The 13,160-nt window shown below is 28.2% G+C and overlaps 2 protein-coding genes and 1 long non-coding RNA gene across 5 annotated transcripts in view; 2 read left to right on the top strand and 1 right to left on the bottom strand.

The window, feature by feature from the left end:
• LOC122270320 (vacuolar protein sorting-associated protein 4) overlaps positions 1-13,160 on the top strand; it is a 123,845-nt gene that overhangs the window by 160 nt on the left and 110,525 nt on the right. The window lies entirely within an intron of this gene.
• The window catches only part of LOC147816523 (uncharacterized), a 127,233-nt gene that overhangs the window by 34,129 nt on the left and 79,944 nt on the right, over positions 1-13,160 (bottom strand). The gene's annotated exons all lie outside the window — the stretch shown is intronic.
• The window catches only part of LOC107445340 (vacuolar protein sorting-associated protein 4B), a 54,961-nt gene that overhangs the window by 163 nt on the left and 41,638 nt on the right, over positions 1-13,160 (top strand). Inside the window, exons 2-3 of one of the 3 annotated variants that reach the window (XM_087166889.1) lie at positions 9,741-9,845; positions 12,578-12,689. In XM_087166889.1, coding sequence (XP_087023015.1) covers positions 9,837-9,845; positions 12,578-12,689 — 121 coding nt within the window. In that variant the 5' untranslated portion in view covers positions 9,741-9,836. Of the gene's footprint in view, positions 1-9,539; positions 9,645-9,740; positions 9,846-12,577; positions 12,690-13,160 lie in introns of those variants that run through there. The other 2 variants (XM_087166884.1, XM_087166888.1) reach the window with 2 other exon arrangements.

Genomic DNA, 13,160 nt, shown 5'->3' with positions numbered 1-13,160 from the left:
AATATAGCCTCCTCTAATCAAATTTATGAACCGATTGTTTTGTTTTATTCGACATGTAAACGTTCAATTAATACCCATTTATTCATTACAAAATTGACCCAACTTACTATTAGACATACTTGTGATGAATCTTTCAGTGGTCGCATTTTCTGACATGAATAAAATTACCTTATGAGTGACTGTAAATCAGAATTTTAAGACTGTATATGATTGTATCAAAATCTTACTAATTAAAGTTGCTTACCTTTCTTTATTCTACAATAATACAGCTTTTTTCGGGGGTTTTTTTCTTCACTTATTTGGTAATCATAGAACTCATTTGATACTAGCATACTTTTTTATATTTTTTTAAAAGCTGAAATCTATTAAAGGGGAAAAAAAACTTATAATGTTCATAAATACTTATTTACATGCTCTGTTATATTTAGGATACAAAATATGAAAGGAATGTAATTTAAGTTAGAAATATATTTTAAAAAAATTTGCATATTTTTATGAAAACAATATTATTATTATTTTCCTATTCTGTATATTTCAAGATTTTGGAATCGTAACCTCACATTGGAATTACATGAATATGACTACCCAGGATGTGATGTAGTTGGCATTGCTTTATTATTGAATTGTTACTGATACATATATGCATAGCATTTTCCGCATTTTGCAGAAGTTTTCCGCATTTTTACTTTAGCTATTTTTTAAACGCAGATCACACGTATTTTTTACCCACATTTTACTCGTCCGTCCGAAAGTTATAGCTTTTGTAACGACCTTAGGAAGCCCGCTTGCGCTGATCCTCCCCCTTATGAAAAAATTGAGGTATATTTTAAAGGTATCAAGGAGGTTGTTATTTAAATACGTCGTTAGGTTGAAAAGGGTGCAAATAAATACCTCAAAATCAACCTTCTCCAGAGGTATTAAACTCAACCTCAGGTATCTAATTTTATGCTTGAAGAGGTATATATTTTTCAACCTATGGTGTGTCATTTTACACTTCGGGTTGTTATAAATCAACCTCAGTTGTATTTTGTTCTACCTCAGGTAATTATTTTTCGACTACAGGTATCTAATTTTACGCTTGTAGAGGCAGTGCCGTAGCGAGCTTAACTCGCGCCCGGGGCACAATACCTTTTTAGCGCCCCCCCATTCGAAAACCATCTAATATTATAAGTAAAATATACTCGCAAAGTAATAAATAAATAAAGTAAAATAAATAAAGTCATAGGCACAAGCTAGGCATTAAATTTCAGACAAAAAATGTAGTTGAGAAAACAAGACTAGATTTTGAAATGTATATGATCATCTAGAATTAGTTCAAAATATACCTATTATTTATTTTACATATTTATAAAGAAATATTTTAAAAACACGCAACTTTAAAACAATAAAAAAGTAAATATTTATTATCTCTATGGAGATACATATATTTAATGATAATAGTACATTAATGAAGCTAATAACTATATATAAATTTTCCGCTTTTGATAAAGCAAATTTATCAATAATATCATCAAAGTTGATCATTTCAAATTTTTTCATACCCTATTCACTGAATAATAGAATCGTTGAGTAGATGTAGTAAGCAATCTTATTTGTTTTATTACTAACCAAGAATGCCTTGAACTTGAAAGGTAGCAACACAGTGAAATATACACTATAATTTATGCTAACATTAAACTTATAACATTTAATAACATTTCATTTTCATTCTAAGCAGAGAGTGATGACAAGGACGCAAAACTGAAAACTACAGGCACAAAATAACTTAAACGTTAATATTTCGGGTATTTACCTAACTTGTAGCGGAATTCCACAACCTGTCGCAAGTGTCACGGATAAGTACAGTCACGAAAAAAAGTATCCGGAAAGTAACAAATAAAGAATCATTTATTTTTTGAAACAGATAATTCTCAGGTACACAACAAATACGGCGTTTGTGTTTTTCCTAAAAACAGCAAAACGCTGTATTTGTTGTGTGTCTGAGAAGTATCTATATTAAAAAATAGACAATCTTTTAGTTGTTATTTTCGGGATACTTTTTTCCGTGACTGTACATATAAGTACATTAGAGTGCTATTGTTATCGTTTTAAAATAATAAGCGTAAGCTACATTGCGTTTATAGAAGCAAAAATAAATAGTGTTCTGAAAGAAAGAATGTTTGTACTTTGTACACTGTACAAACATACAAACACTTTGTACACTGATGTTTGTACTTTGTACACTGCAAATATTTGGAGATAATATATGTAACCACACAGCGTAGATGCCATAAGGAAGTGCTGACAGACACAGGTCGAGTCAGCCCAGTCGAAAAGACGTGTCATTTCTATTATGAATATATTATTACAGTTTGATTAGTGTTCCTTTTTATTTACGAATTAACATTTATTATATTTCACCGGCACTAAATTTAAAATATATTTTCCAGAAATAAATTATAATAAAAATAAAAATTATCCAACAATTTTTTTTGTTTTGCTGACCATTTGGCGCCCCTTTGTGTGCAGCGCCCGGGGCATGATGCCCCCCCTTGCTCCCCCCTCGCTACGCCACTGTGTAGAGGTATATATTTTTCAACCTATGGTGTGTCATTTTACACTTCAGGTTGTTATAAATCAACCTCAGTTGTATTTTGTTCTACCTCAGGTAATTATTTTTCGACCTCAGGTATCTAATTTTACGCTTGTAGAGGTATATATTTTTCATACGGTGTGCCATTTTACACTTCAGGTTGTTATAAATCAATCTATTCAATCCTCGTAGCTAAAAAGCATGACAGGTACCACAGCCACAAAATAAAATACACTGAAGACAGTACTACCATTAACAACATTTACAGAAATTCAAATACATAATTCCAATCTTATTATTAAAATTTTAACACTTTCTATTTTTCTGGTATCATTATGGTACTTGTAAGTTTGAAGATTGGACTATCCTTTCTTTTTTCCTTACAAATCTTTAAACTCAATAAACCTAGTCAATATTTTTAAACTTTTCGTCAGACTTCATGAAACTAATAGCTTTTTTATACATTTTTGAAGCTGATTCTGAAAAGGGCTTCCGTTATTGTCAATCAAATCAGAGTTTCTTAAAAAATAGTTATTTTAATATTTTTTAATCAATGTAATCAAGAATCAACAATCGTTTAATAAATTAAAATTTTAAAGTTATGCACCAATTTTTATACTTTTTTTACACTCAATCGAATAGAACAAACTACAAGCTGATAAGGACCATTTATTTTAAAGTTGTGAGTAATTTTATGAGAGGAAAATGTCTAAGAGAGAATGATTTGAAATAATACTTTTAAAATCAGTTGAGTATAATATCTCCTATATAACTTATAATACCGAGCAGAAAAAAATTAATAGTAAGTTGTTACAAACATTTGTTTAAATATAAAAACACATCCCATAGGATGAAATTAAAAAAAAATGCATATTACTCTAAACAATAAACGTTTTTATTTGCAATTCAGAATTAAAATTGCATAAGAAACTATACTGACTTATTTCTAAAAAATTTAAGATTTCCGAAATTCACTAATTTTTGAAGTAGTGAACCATAAACAGCTGCATAAAATTGCTCATAACCTTGAAACAAATTGTCATATAAACTTGAAATCGGGTTTAATTTAATTCTGCTCAATATTCTAATAGGTAATAACAATTTGCTTAGTAAATAATTAACGTGGGTAAATTGCAAAAAATAAGCAAAAATAACATGTAGTGAAAATAGCAGTTTTGTGATCAAACATGAAAAAGTGGGCTAGTACAGTTACTAGTTTTCAATTATCAAATATCTAGCAACTAAACTATTGCTATCAACAACTACATAAATTCTTTGTTTATTAGGAGAGATTACTTTTTCTTTTTGGTATAAATTCAGAACTATTTCCTAGGGGAGGGCTGAGCAGTAGCCTGCTACTCACTTCTCCCTCGCTGCTGCACACGTTCGATTTACAGCCTAGGTCATCTCAGCAATATCAGGGAACTGTGGATATATATATATATATATATATATATATATATATATATATAAATACAAGAAAACACTAAGAAAGTTAAGAAAAACAATAAGTTTCATTTATTGCGCTTAAGCTGTAAGTAAACAGCACTCATTAGATAGGTTCAAAATGAATATCGTGCAAATACGCGGGTAAAATTATTTGTAAAGCAGGCAATTTATGTTTCTCTTTTCTATTTTATATTTTTTCTTAAATAAACATCTATCTTCTAAAACTATTTATAATCAATTTTTAAAATTATCCAGTATAATATTACCTTGCGCACATCCATTTCGGGCCCATCCTTGGTAACTAACAAATCAAAACTCAGAATAACAAATCACTTCAGCAGTGCAGTAAGAACGACACTTTAAAACCCTCTTGTTACACTCAATTTGCGCTTTTGTTTTCATATTTTGTAATCTGGCAATCTTTCTGCTAAAACATTTTTAAATCATTCTTGAAAAATATCCGTCCATGTAAGTTGTTATGATTTTGCTACTCGCTTTATAGTCCCCCCTTTTTAATGTTTTTTCTTTTTATTTTATTTTATTATCTGTTTTTACATGTTATTTTTACTTTTTATGATCTATTTTATTTGTAGTTATTTTATAAAAAATTTTTTGAGTGCTCCTCACACTATTGTATTAATATATTTTGCTTTGGCTTTATTGATACAACATCAGAAAGCACTCTGTTTTGCGGATATAATCGTGTGGGCTGAAGAAAAGATAATATTTTTTTCCGGCTTTTTTTCCGGTTTTTTAATTAACATTTCTTTTTTTTTTAAATAAAATGTTGTTTGTTATCTTTTTTTACTTATTATTTCCCACCCCCCTTTTTATCATATGTCTATAATTTTTCTTTGTTTTATTCTTCATTTTGAACTTATATATATATATATATATATATATATATATATATATATATAGCACAATAAAAACAAAACCGAACTAAAAACGGAAACAAAAAGAAAACGGAAGTAAGGTAATAGTAGATAATATATATAGTATATATATATATATATATATATATATAAAGAAACTGCATGTTAATCAGATTTAAAATGCAGTGTTATTGCACATATTTTCACTCATAAAGAACAGACAATATAAACTTTGCAATAGATATCCAAGCGAACGATAAGCATACAGCTATAGTAAAATTTCAAAGCAAAATTGCTATTTTAAAAATCTTTCAATTTTGAATTATTTATTTATAAGAGAAATTATGAACATTTTACTCAATTAATCAGCTTGCATACTGCTACGTTAAAACATATGCATTTAAGCAAAATAAAAAGAATTGTTATATTTAAATAAATTTCAAACAATAGAATATACTGTTCGTAAGCTGCTGTAACGATTCACCAGTAACGTTACCCTATAAACAGCGACGAGAAATATTTCGATTGTTCTCTCTTATTGCTAATCCTACAACAATAGCCTCTAAGAATATCCTCCAACTTAAATTATTTAAGATCAGGACGCGTCTTTAAACCAAAAATAATAAAATTTAAGTTTGAAAATTGAAGCATATTTGATTAAAAGTGATAAAACTAAATTAATAAATGTCAAGCACACTTACCGAATTTCGAATAGACTTTCGATTGTCAACACACACTCCATTTGCCGGCTCGCACGGAACTCTGAGAAGTAACCTAGTTAATATGAAGTGTACTTTAAACAACCTTAAAACAAGCTTAGATATAAATAAAATGACTTCATATAACTCAATAAATACCTCACTCTCTTTAGTTGAAATAAGGTATATTTTTTTTATACCTCGTAAATACCTCACTCTCTTAAGTAGAAAAAAGGTATATTTTTTTATACGTCGTCAATACCTCACTCTCGTTAGTTGAAATAAGGTTGATTTTTTTATACCTCATAAGTATCTCTTTTGTTACAAGTGTAAAAAAATCAGCCTGGTATACCTTAAAAATCACCTTATCAGTCTGGTTGATTTGAAGCGAATTTTGAACAACAACCTCAAAACAAGCTGAAGTGTATATAAGACAACCTCGTACACCTTAATTACAACCTTTACGAGGTATAATTTTTATTGCTGTTTTCTCAGCAACCTTAAATATACCTCAAAACAACCTCGATACCTCAAATACCTCAAATCAACCTTAAATTTTCGTAAGAGCCCTTTACTTCTATACGTTTAAGCAATCGCACGTTATGTATATTGGAATCGAAAACAAGTGAGGAAAGAAAAGAATTCTATGCAGAAGTCAGGAAGTTTTTTGTAGCTTTGTGTGAATTGAGATTTCTTCTATATGATGAGATATTGGAGAATGCTGAAGTGGCAGATTTGGCCAAAATTTCTTCTAAGTCTTTCGCCTGCATAAGATACTAGGTTAAAAAGTTTCCTTTTTTATTAACAAGAGAAAGTGATGATGAAGCTTTAGATTATCTAGAGACTGAATCCAACTCCCTGCAAGCTGAACACTTAAGCACTTCCTCTGATCCAATGGATCAACAAGTGGCGACTTCAATTAATATTTATGACACAGAAGGTTGCCCCAAATATAAAAAAAAAATTCAAAAATACTTAAGGCTATATTAACTATACCCCACAGCAATTCCGAATGCAAAAGGGTGTTTTCTGTTGTAAAAAAAAAAAAAAAAAAAAAAAAAAAAAAAAAAAAAAAATGGGACTCTCAATTCAGCTCATCGATGTCTAATGAGACTCTCTAAAAACTTTTAATAATTAATTCTAAAGAAGGCAGACTTTGTTTTGAAAGATACTTTTCGAAAGAATCTTTAGTAAAAGTGTTTAAAATGTTTTACCCCTGAAAAATACTGTAATCGTATTTAATATTTGATGTTGCCATCTACGGAAAAGAGTAATATGTTTTTTTATAAGAGTAATGCTAAGAAATTTTCTACCGTAGTCACACATTTTCATGTATGTTTTGCATATTTGAATACTGATATGGAAATCTTCCCATTATTATTGCAATACCCAATTAGGGTATATTAAGAAAACATCAATATAGGGGATATCAGGCTATGGCTCTCAACCTTAAGAAGACGTAAGTGTAAGGAATACTAGGTAATGGCAATTAACTTTTAAAACATATCATCGAAGAGAATATCAGAAAATGGCACTTTACCTTTAAATACCATTTTACATGGAAAATCTCAGATAATGATCATTTTCTCTTGATTCAGAATAATTTGATTATCTTTATAATTGACTGCTATCCCCTCTCATATTATATTTTTTTATTTATTTGATTTTGCATTTTTCTCCTTATAATAACAAGCAAACTGTGTGATAAATGAAAAATCAACTAATAATTAAACTAATATTATAAACCAAAAATTGAAAAATAACCTAGTTAATCATAGTTATTAACTTAAGTTCAATTAATATGAATTCAATTGTGCATGAAATGAAATAATAAGTTTGTCTTTTACATGTTACTGTGGCATGAAATTGAAACCACTTACAACTACATAATTTAGCATGAAGTTAAAATAGTACCTATGGTAATGGCACTCTAGAAATTTTTTAGTTTTGTCCCAGAAGAGGCAAATTGGAAGTATAAAAAATATAAACATTTGAGAACTAACCATTGTGTAGGTATTTGTTTCTTAATTACTATTAATCACCAACCCCTGGTGCAACTTTCTCTGTTCTTTTTGATCATTTAATTACGCATGCTCCCTTTGCCTAGTAATCTCGTTGCAATAACATGATCGTATGTACATCAAAAATGTTTAGCATTTCGATATTGCTCGGACTGTAAAATAATGTGTCTTAATTTCTTAAAGGCAATGGTGTGAACAATAACTAAGTGTCATTATTATAATGTTAAGCGTTAAGACACGGTTCCCAGCAGATCAACGAAGTCAAGCATCACTGGTGGTCAGTGTGCGGGTGGGTGACCACTTGGATCAGTGTGCGAAGGACCGAGGGTGTGCGGTATTGGTCCTCGTTAAACTATTCTACACTAAAATGCTCGACTTCACGTGCAGGTCGTCGGGCTACCGAAGCGGGGTGCCATTCCCTCTGCAGAGGATCAAAACTGTGATGGCATGTCTTCGGATCATCCTCAGGGATGTCTCCCAAACCGTCGCCAATAGCCCATTATGCAGCTCTATTGCGACGTAAATGAACTACAACTACAACAACTATAATGTTAATATTTTCTTTTACATAAAAATATATTTTACTTATCAAGCAAGAAGACTAATTACCATCTGCTACCAAATTACCATCTGCTACCAGAAAACTAATTACCAAAAAAAAAAAAAAAATTATGTCCAAATGCAAAGCAAATACTACTTGGCAATGTTAGCAAAAGAGTACAAAATATTTAATTCTAAATTGACAAAACTATCTTTGAAACAAACTCGCTTAAAAGCAGCTGAATTTTCAAAAGAAAGAATAAATATAGCAATAAAGAAAACGAAGGAAATAAAAATAAAAATATGACCACCGAAGCCGACGTCTTCAGTCTTCAGGGGGTACCGGCCTCGGAAGCCATAAAACAAAACCTTTTCTATTGAGAGAGAGGCCAAATTAAATGTCAAAATTGACTCTCTCAGTACCCCGAAGGTTTTGTATAAGTCCAGGAAAAAATACAAAAAATACATAAAACCAATTCAGAAGAGAAATTCAAACAAAATTTTGATAAAATAGAAACTCACAATTAAACCGGTCAAACAACGATTTCTCAAGCAAACTAAATGCAAAGGAAACACTTTAAACAAAAGAAAACAACGCCCTCTAATAAAATGGCAGAATGAAAAAAAAAAGAAGAGAAGTAAAAGAAAAGATTACGTAACAAATTAATATAATGCTTAACTGGGGCTGCTCAGTTAAGACTTGAATTGTGCCTTATTAGAAGAAATAAAAATCTAGTATTCTTCAATCATTTTCTTAATCAAAAAATTAACATTACAAAAGTTAAAAAGAAAATCATTATTACTCAAATTATTCAAAAAATTATTCAAAGCCTCCTGAAAACTTTCAACGTTATTGAAAATATTTTTAATCCTAACCAATTGTAAAAAAGCTAAATTTTTAAAAATTTTATTACACAGATTAGTATCAAAGTTTCAGAAAAAAAATAACTTTAAATTTAAAAGCTTTCCTTTTATCAAAAACACCAATTTTAATTATTTTATCAACAATATCAATTTTAAAATCTAAGTATTCAACATTTAAGCAATTCTCATTAGTTTCCTTCAAAACCAAATCTTTAGGAAAAATACTATAAACAAAATTAAAATTATCACAATTAAACAAAATCAAATCATCAGTATATCTAAAAGCATTAAATTTATGGAGCATATTTCATTCATAAATATTTCATGGCGCATGGCTCGTCGAGGCCAAACAAGGAGCACTGAAGTGAATCTTGACTTAGAGATTACTTCGGACAAAAAGTTACTAAGTCAAATTTTATGTTTAAATAAATTAAAAAATTTAAAAAGTTTAAAAAATTTAAAACTTGTCCTTTAGCTGATAATTCACAGATTGACAGCCATTCCAATGTATTTTTTCGTGTGTGTATTAATATTATTTACTTAATTCAGTGCAATTGCTGAAATTTGTGTTATGTTGGTCAAACAGATCTTGAATTTCAAAAGCGGATTAATTCCCACAGATCTGGTATAAAAAAATTTAATAATAGTAATTGTTCTACTGATTATGAAATTTTGCATTTTCAATTTCATGATTTTGATAATGTTACTCTTTTTATTTTAGATTTTATGGAAAATTTAGATAATAGACTTGATTTAGAAAACATTTACCTTAGTAGTCCTAAAACTCTATTTCCATATGGATTAAATAGTAAATTTAATGGGGAAGGTAATGTTAATACTGATAATTATTGTATTTATGATAAATTTAAAGTTTTTAATTTCCCTAGTGTTTTTGATTCAAAGTATAGGAATAAAATAGGTAGTGGAAAAGGTAATGTTATTGATTTTGATGATTTTTCGAATATTCGCAACTTACCTGTTAATTTGAATAATATTTTTAATACGAGAAAATATATTTTTGGTTTTAAAAATAAAATTCTTAAAAATTTCCTTATTAATTTTGGTCCTAAAATTAAATTTGATACTGAACTTATTAAATTTATTGTTTTGGATTTGATTAAATCAAAACTTGGTGTTAGTAAAACTGATTTGCTCTTTAATAAGGTTTCTAATGTTAAAAAGGTTTTTTGTACGATTAATTTTCATGATTAAAAAAAATTTGAAATTGCTAAGTTGCCACATGTTATACATGGTCTTTCTTTCTGAATTTTTTCCTTTAAAGCAAATTAAGGTTTCAGCTGCTTATAAATATTCCTCTACGCTTGGAAAAAAGGTATGTAATTATAATTTCTTAAGTCGAAATTTAAATTGTATTTCTAAATTTGATTGTTATTGTAAGGATAAGGATTTTTCTCAATATATTGATAATGATTATGGACTTATTATTACGGGAAATTTGGAGATTGTTGGTGATCAAGATTTTATTAATATTTTAAGTAAAGGTTCAAAATTTAGGACAAAATTTAAAATGAACATTTCATTTAGTCCATTAAAAAGGATCTTGATTTTTTTATAGCAAAAATTTCCAGAAAGTATCATTGGCCCGGTGAGGGATTTTCAGAGTGGAAAGCTAAAATTATTGAAAAAGTTAAATTTAATTTATTTAATACCAGTTTTAGTTCATATCCTAGTGATACTATTATTGATTATGATTTGTCTAGAAATATTAAAATTCTTAAAGATAAATTTATTGTTACTGTTGTTGATAAAGCATCAAATAATTTTTGTATATTGTGTAAATATTTTTTTTAAAAATTGATTATTGGAGAATGTAACGCAAATAATACTTATTTAAAATTAAAAGAAGATAAGAAAGTTATTGAAAAAAGAATTATTGCATTTAGTAAAAAATTAAAATTTAGGTTAAATAGGATTACAATTCCATATTTATTTCCTATTGTTAAATTTCATTAAAAGTACGGTTAAATTTAGGTATATTGCGTGTGGTACAAATTGTTACAATTCTGATATTTGTAAAAAGTTTTTTAATTTTCTAAAAATTATTTTACTTAAAATTAAAAAAGAGAAGAATATTGTTATAGATAGTAATGTAGAAGTTTTGGATTATATTAATAATAATGATATTTTTAGCATTAATACTTTTGATTTTGTAAATTTGTATACAAGTATACCACATGAACAGATTGTTGAAATTTGTAGCGAAATTTTTGATAAGTATTTATTTAATGAGAAAATTTATAAGTCTTATAGGTTGGATTTATGTAGGTTTAAACTTTTTGAGAATGTTCTTTTTAATGGTTTAGATTTTTATAAACAGATTATTGGAATTCCACATGGTAATTCCTTTTCTGGTTCTTTTTTCAAATATTTTTTTGAAGCTAAATTTCTTGAGTATAATGAATTTAATGCTTTTAGATATATTGATGATTTGATTTTGTTTATTTGTGATAATTTTAATTTTATTTATAGTATTTTTCCTAAAGATTTGGTTTTGAAGAAAGCTACTGAGAATTGCTTAAATGTTGAATATTTAGATTTTAAAATTGATATTTTTGATAAAATAATTAAAATTGGTGTTTTTGATCAAAGAAAAGCTTTTAAATTTAAAGTTATTTTTTTCTGCAACTTTAATACTAATCTGTGTTATAAAATTTTTAAAAATTTAGCTTTTTCACAATTGGTTAGGATTAAAAATATTTGCAATAACGTTGAAAGTTTTCAGGAGGCTGTGAATAATTTTTGAATAATTTGAGTAATAATGATTTTCCTTTTAATTTTTGTAATGTTAATTTTTTGATTAAGAAAATGATTGAAGAATACTGAATTTTTATTTCTTTTAATAGGGCGCAATTCAAGTCTTAACTGAGCAGCCCCAGTTAAACATTATATTAATTTGTTACGTAATCTTTTCTTTTACTTTTCTTCTTCTTCTTTTTTTTTCATTCTGCCATTTTATTAGAGGGTGTTGTTTTCTTTTGTTTTAAGTGTTATCTTTTGTTTTAAGTGTTTCCTTTGCATTTAGTTTGCTTGTGAAATCGCTGCTTGACCGGTTTAATTGTAAGTTTCTATTTTGTCAAAATTTTGTTTGAATTTCTTTTCTGAATTGGTTTGATGTATTTCATGTATTTTTTCCTGGACTTACACAAAACCTTCGGGGTTCTGAGAGAGACAATTTTAACATTTAATTTGGCCTCTCTCTCAATAGAAAAGGTTTTGTTTTATGGCTTCCGAGGCCGGCACCCCCCTGAAGACGTCGGCTTCGGTGATTTATTTGCTTTGTATTTGGACATAATTTTTCTTTTTAAAGTTTAAAAGTATAGGAATGTACTGTACATGTCTTTTGAACGTTGCAATGAACGACTATTTTGTTTTATTTTGAGAAGTTAAGAAATAAATTAGTTTTACTTGAATCTGTTACATTGCTGAAAACATTTTAGTATAAAGCTAGAAAAAATTTGCATAAATGTGTGTCTCTCTGAATGCATTTTATATACACTCATTGTAATTGTTTCTCAATAAATTTAATTTATGTTTCAGAAAGGAATTGATATGGTTACTGAAGCTACTGAGGAAGACAAAAAGAAAAACTATGATGAAGCATGCAGATTATATGAACATGGAGTTGAATATTTTTTACATGCCATTAAATGTAATTATATATCCTCTTTGTAAATTACAGTGGTTCACTCACTATCTGCTTCAATCTGCTGCAAAATAGCTCCTTTGAGGAGAATTTACCTTTCTTACGGGATCTTATAATCAGATATATATATATAATACACACGAACATTTAGTGTTCCTCATTATGAACAAAAAATGGTCTAAATTCTCCTATTTTACACTGTAGTCAATATTTTTAGACATCACAGAAAGTCTTTTAGCGTTACTAAAGACAATCAAAATTACTCAATCTTAACTCATGGATCAATATTGCAGTTATAAATATACAAATTTCTTTCTGTACTTTACACAGCCGCACGTCATTGCATTTGTTCAGGCATACTGCTATTTTTAATAATCAATATAAAGTTTCTATAAATTAAAACATTTTTGAAAGTAACAATGATTTTTAAACGAATTTTGCAGAAATAGGAGCTTGCATAAGGATTTGAACTAGTTT

This window comes from Parasteatoda tepidariorum, chromosome 1, assembly GCF_982258835.1.
Source record: "Parasteatoda tepidariorum strain Cologne lab strain chromosome 1, Ptep-v5.0, whole genome shotgun sequence".
NCBI classification, from domain to species: domain Eukaryota; kingdom Metazoa; phylum Arthropoda; class Arachnida; order Araneae; family Theridiidae; genus Parasteatoda; species Parasteatoda tepidariorum.
This window is presented reverse-complemented; position numbering and strand designations above follow the sequence as displayed.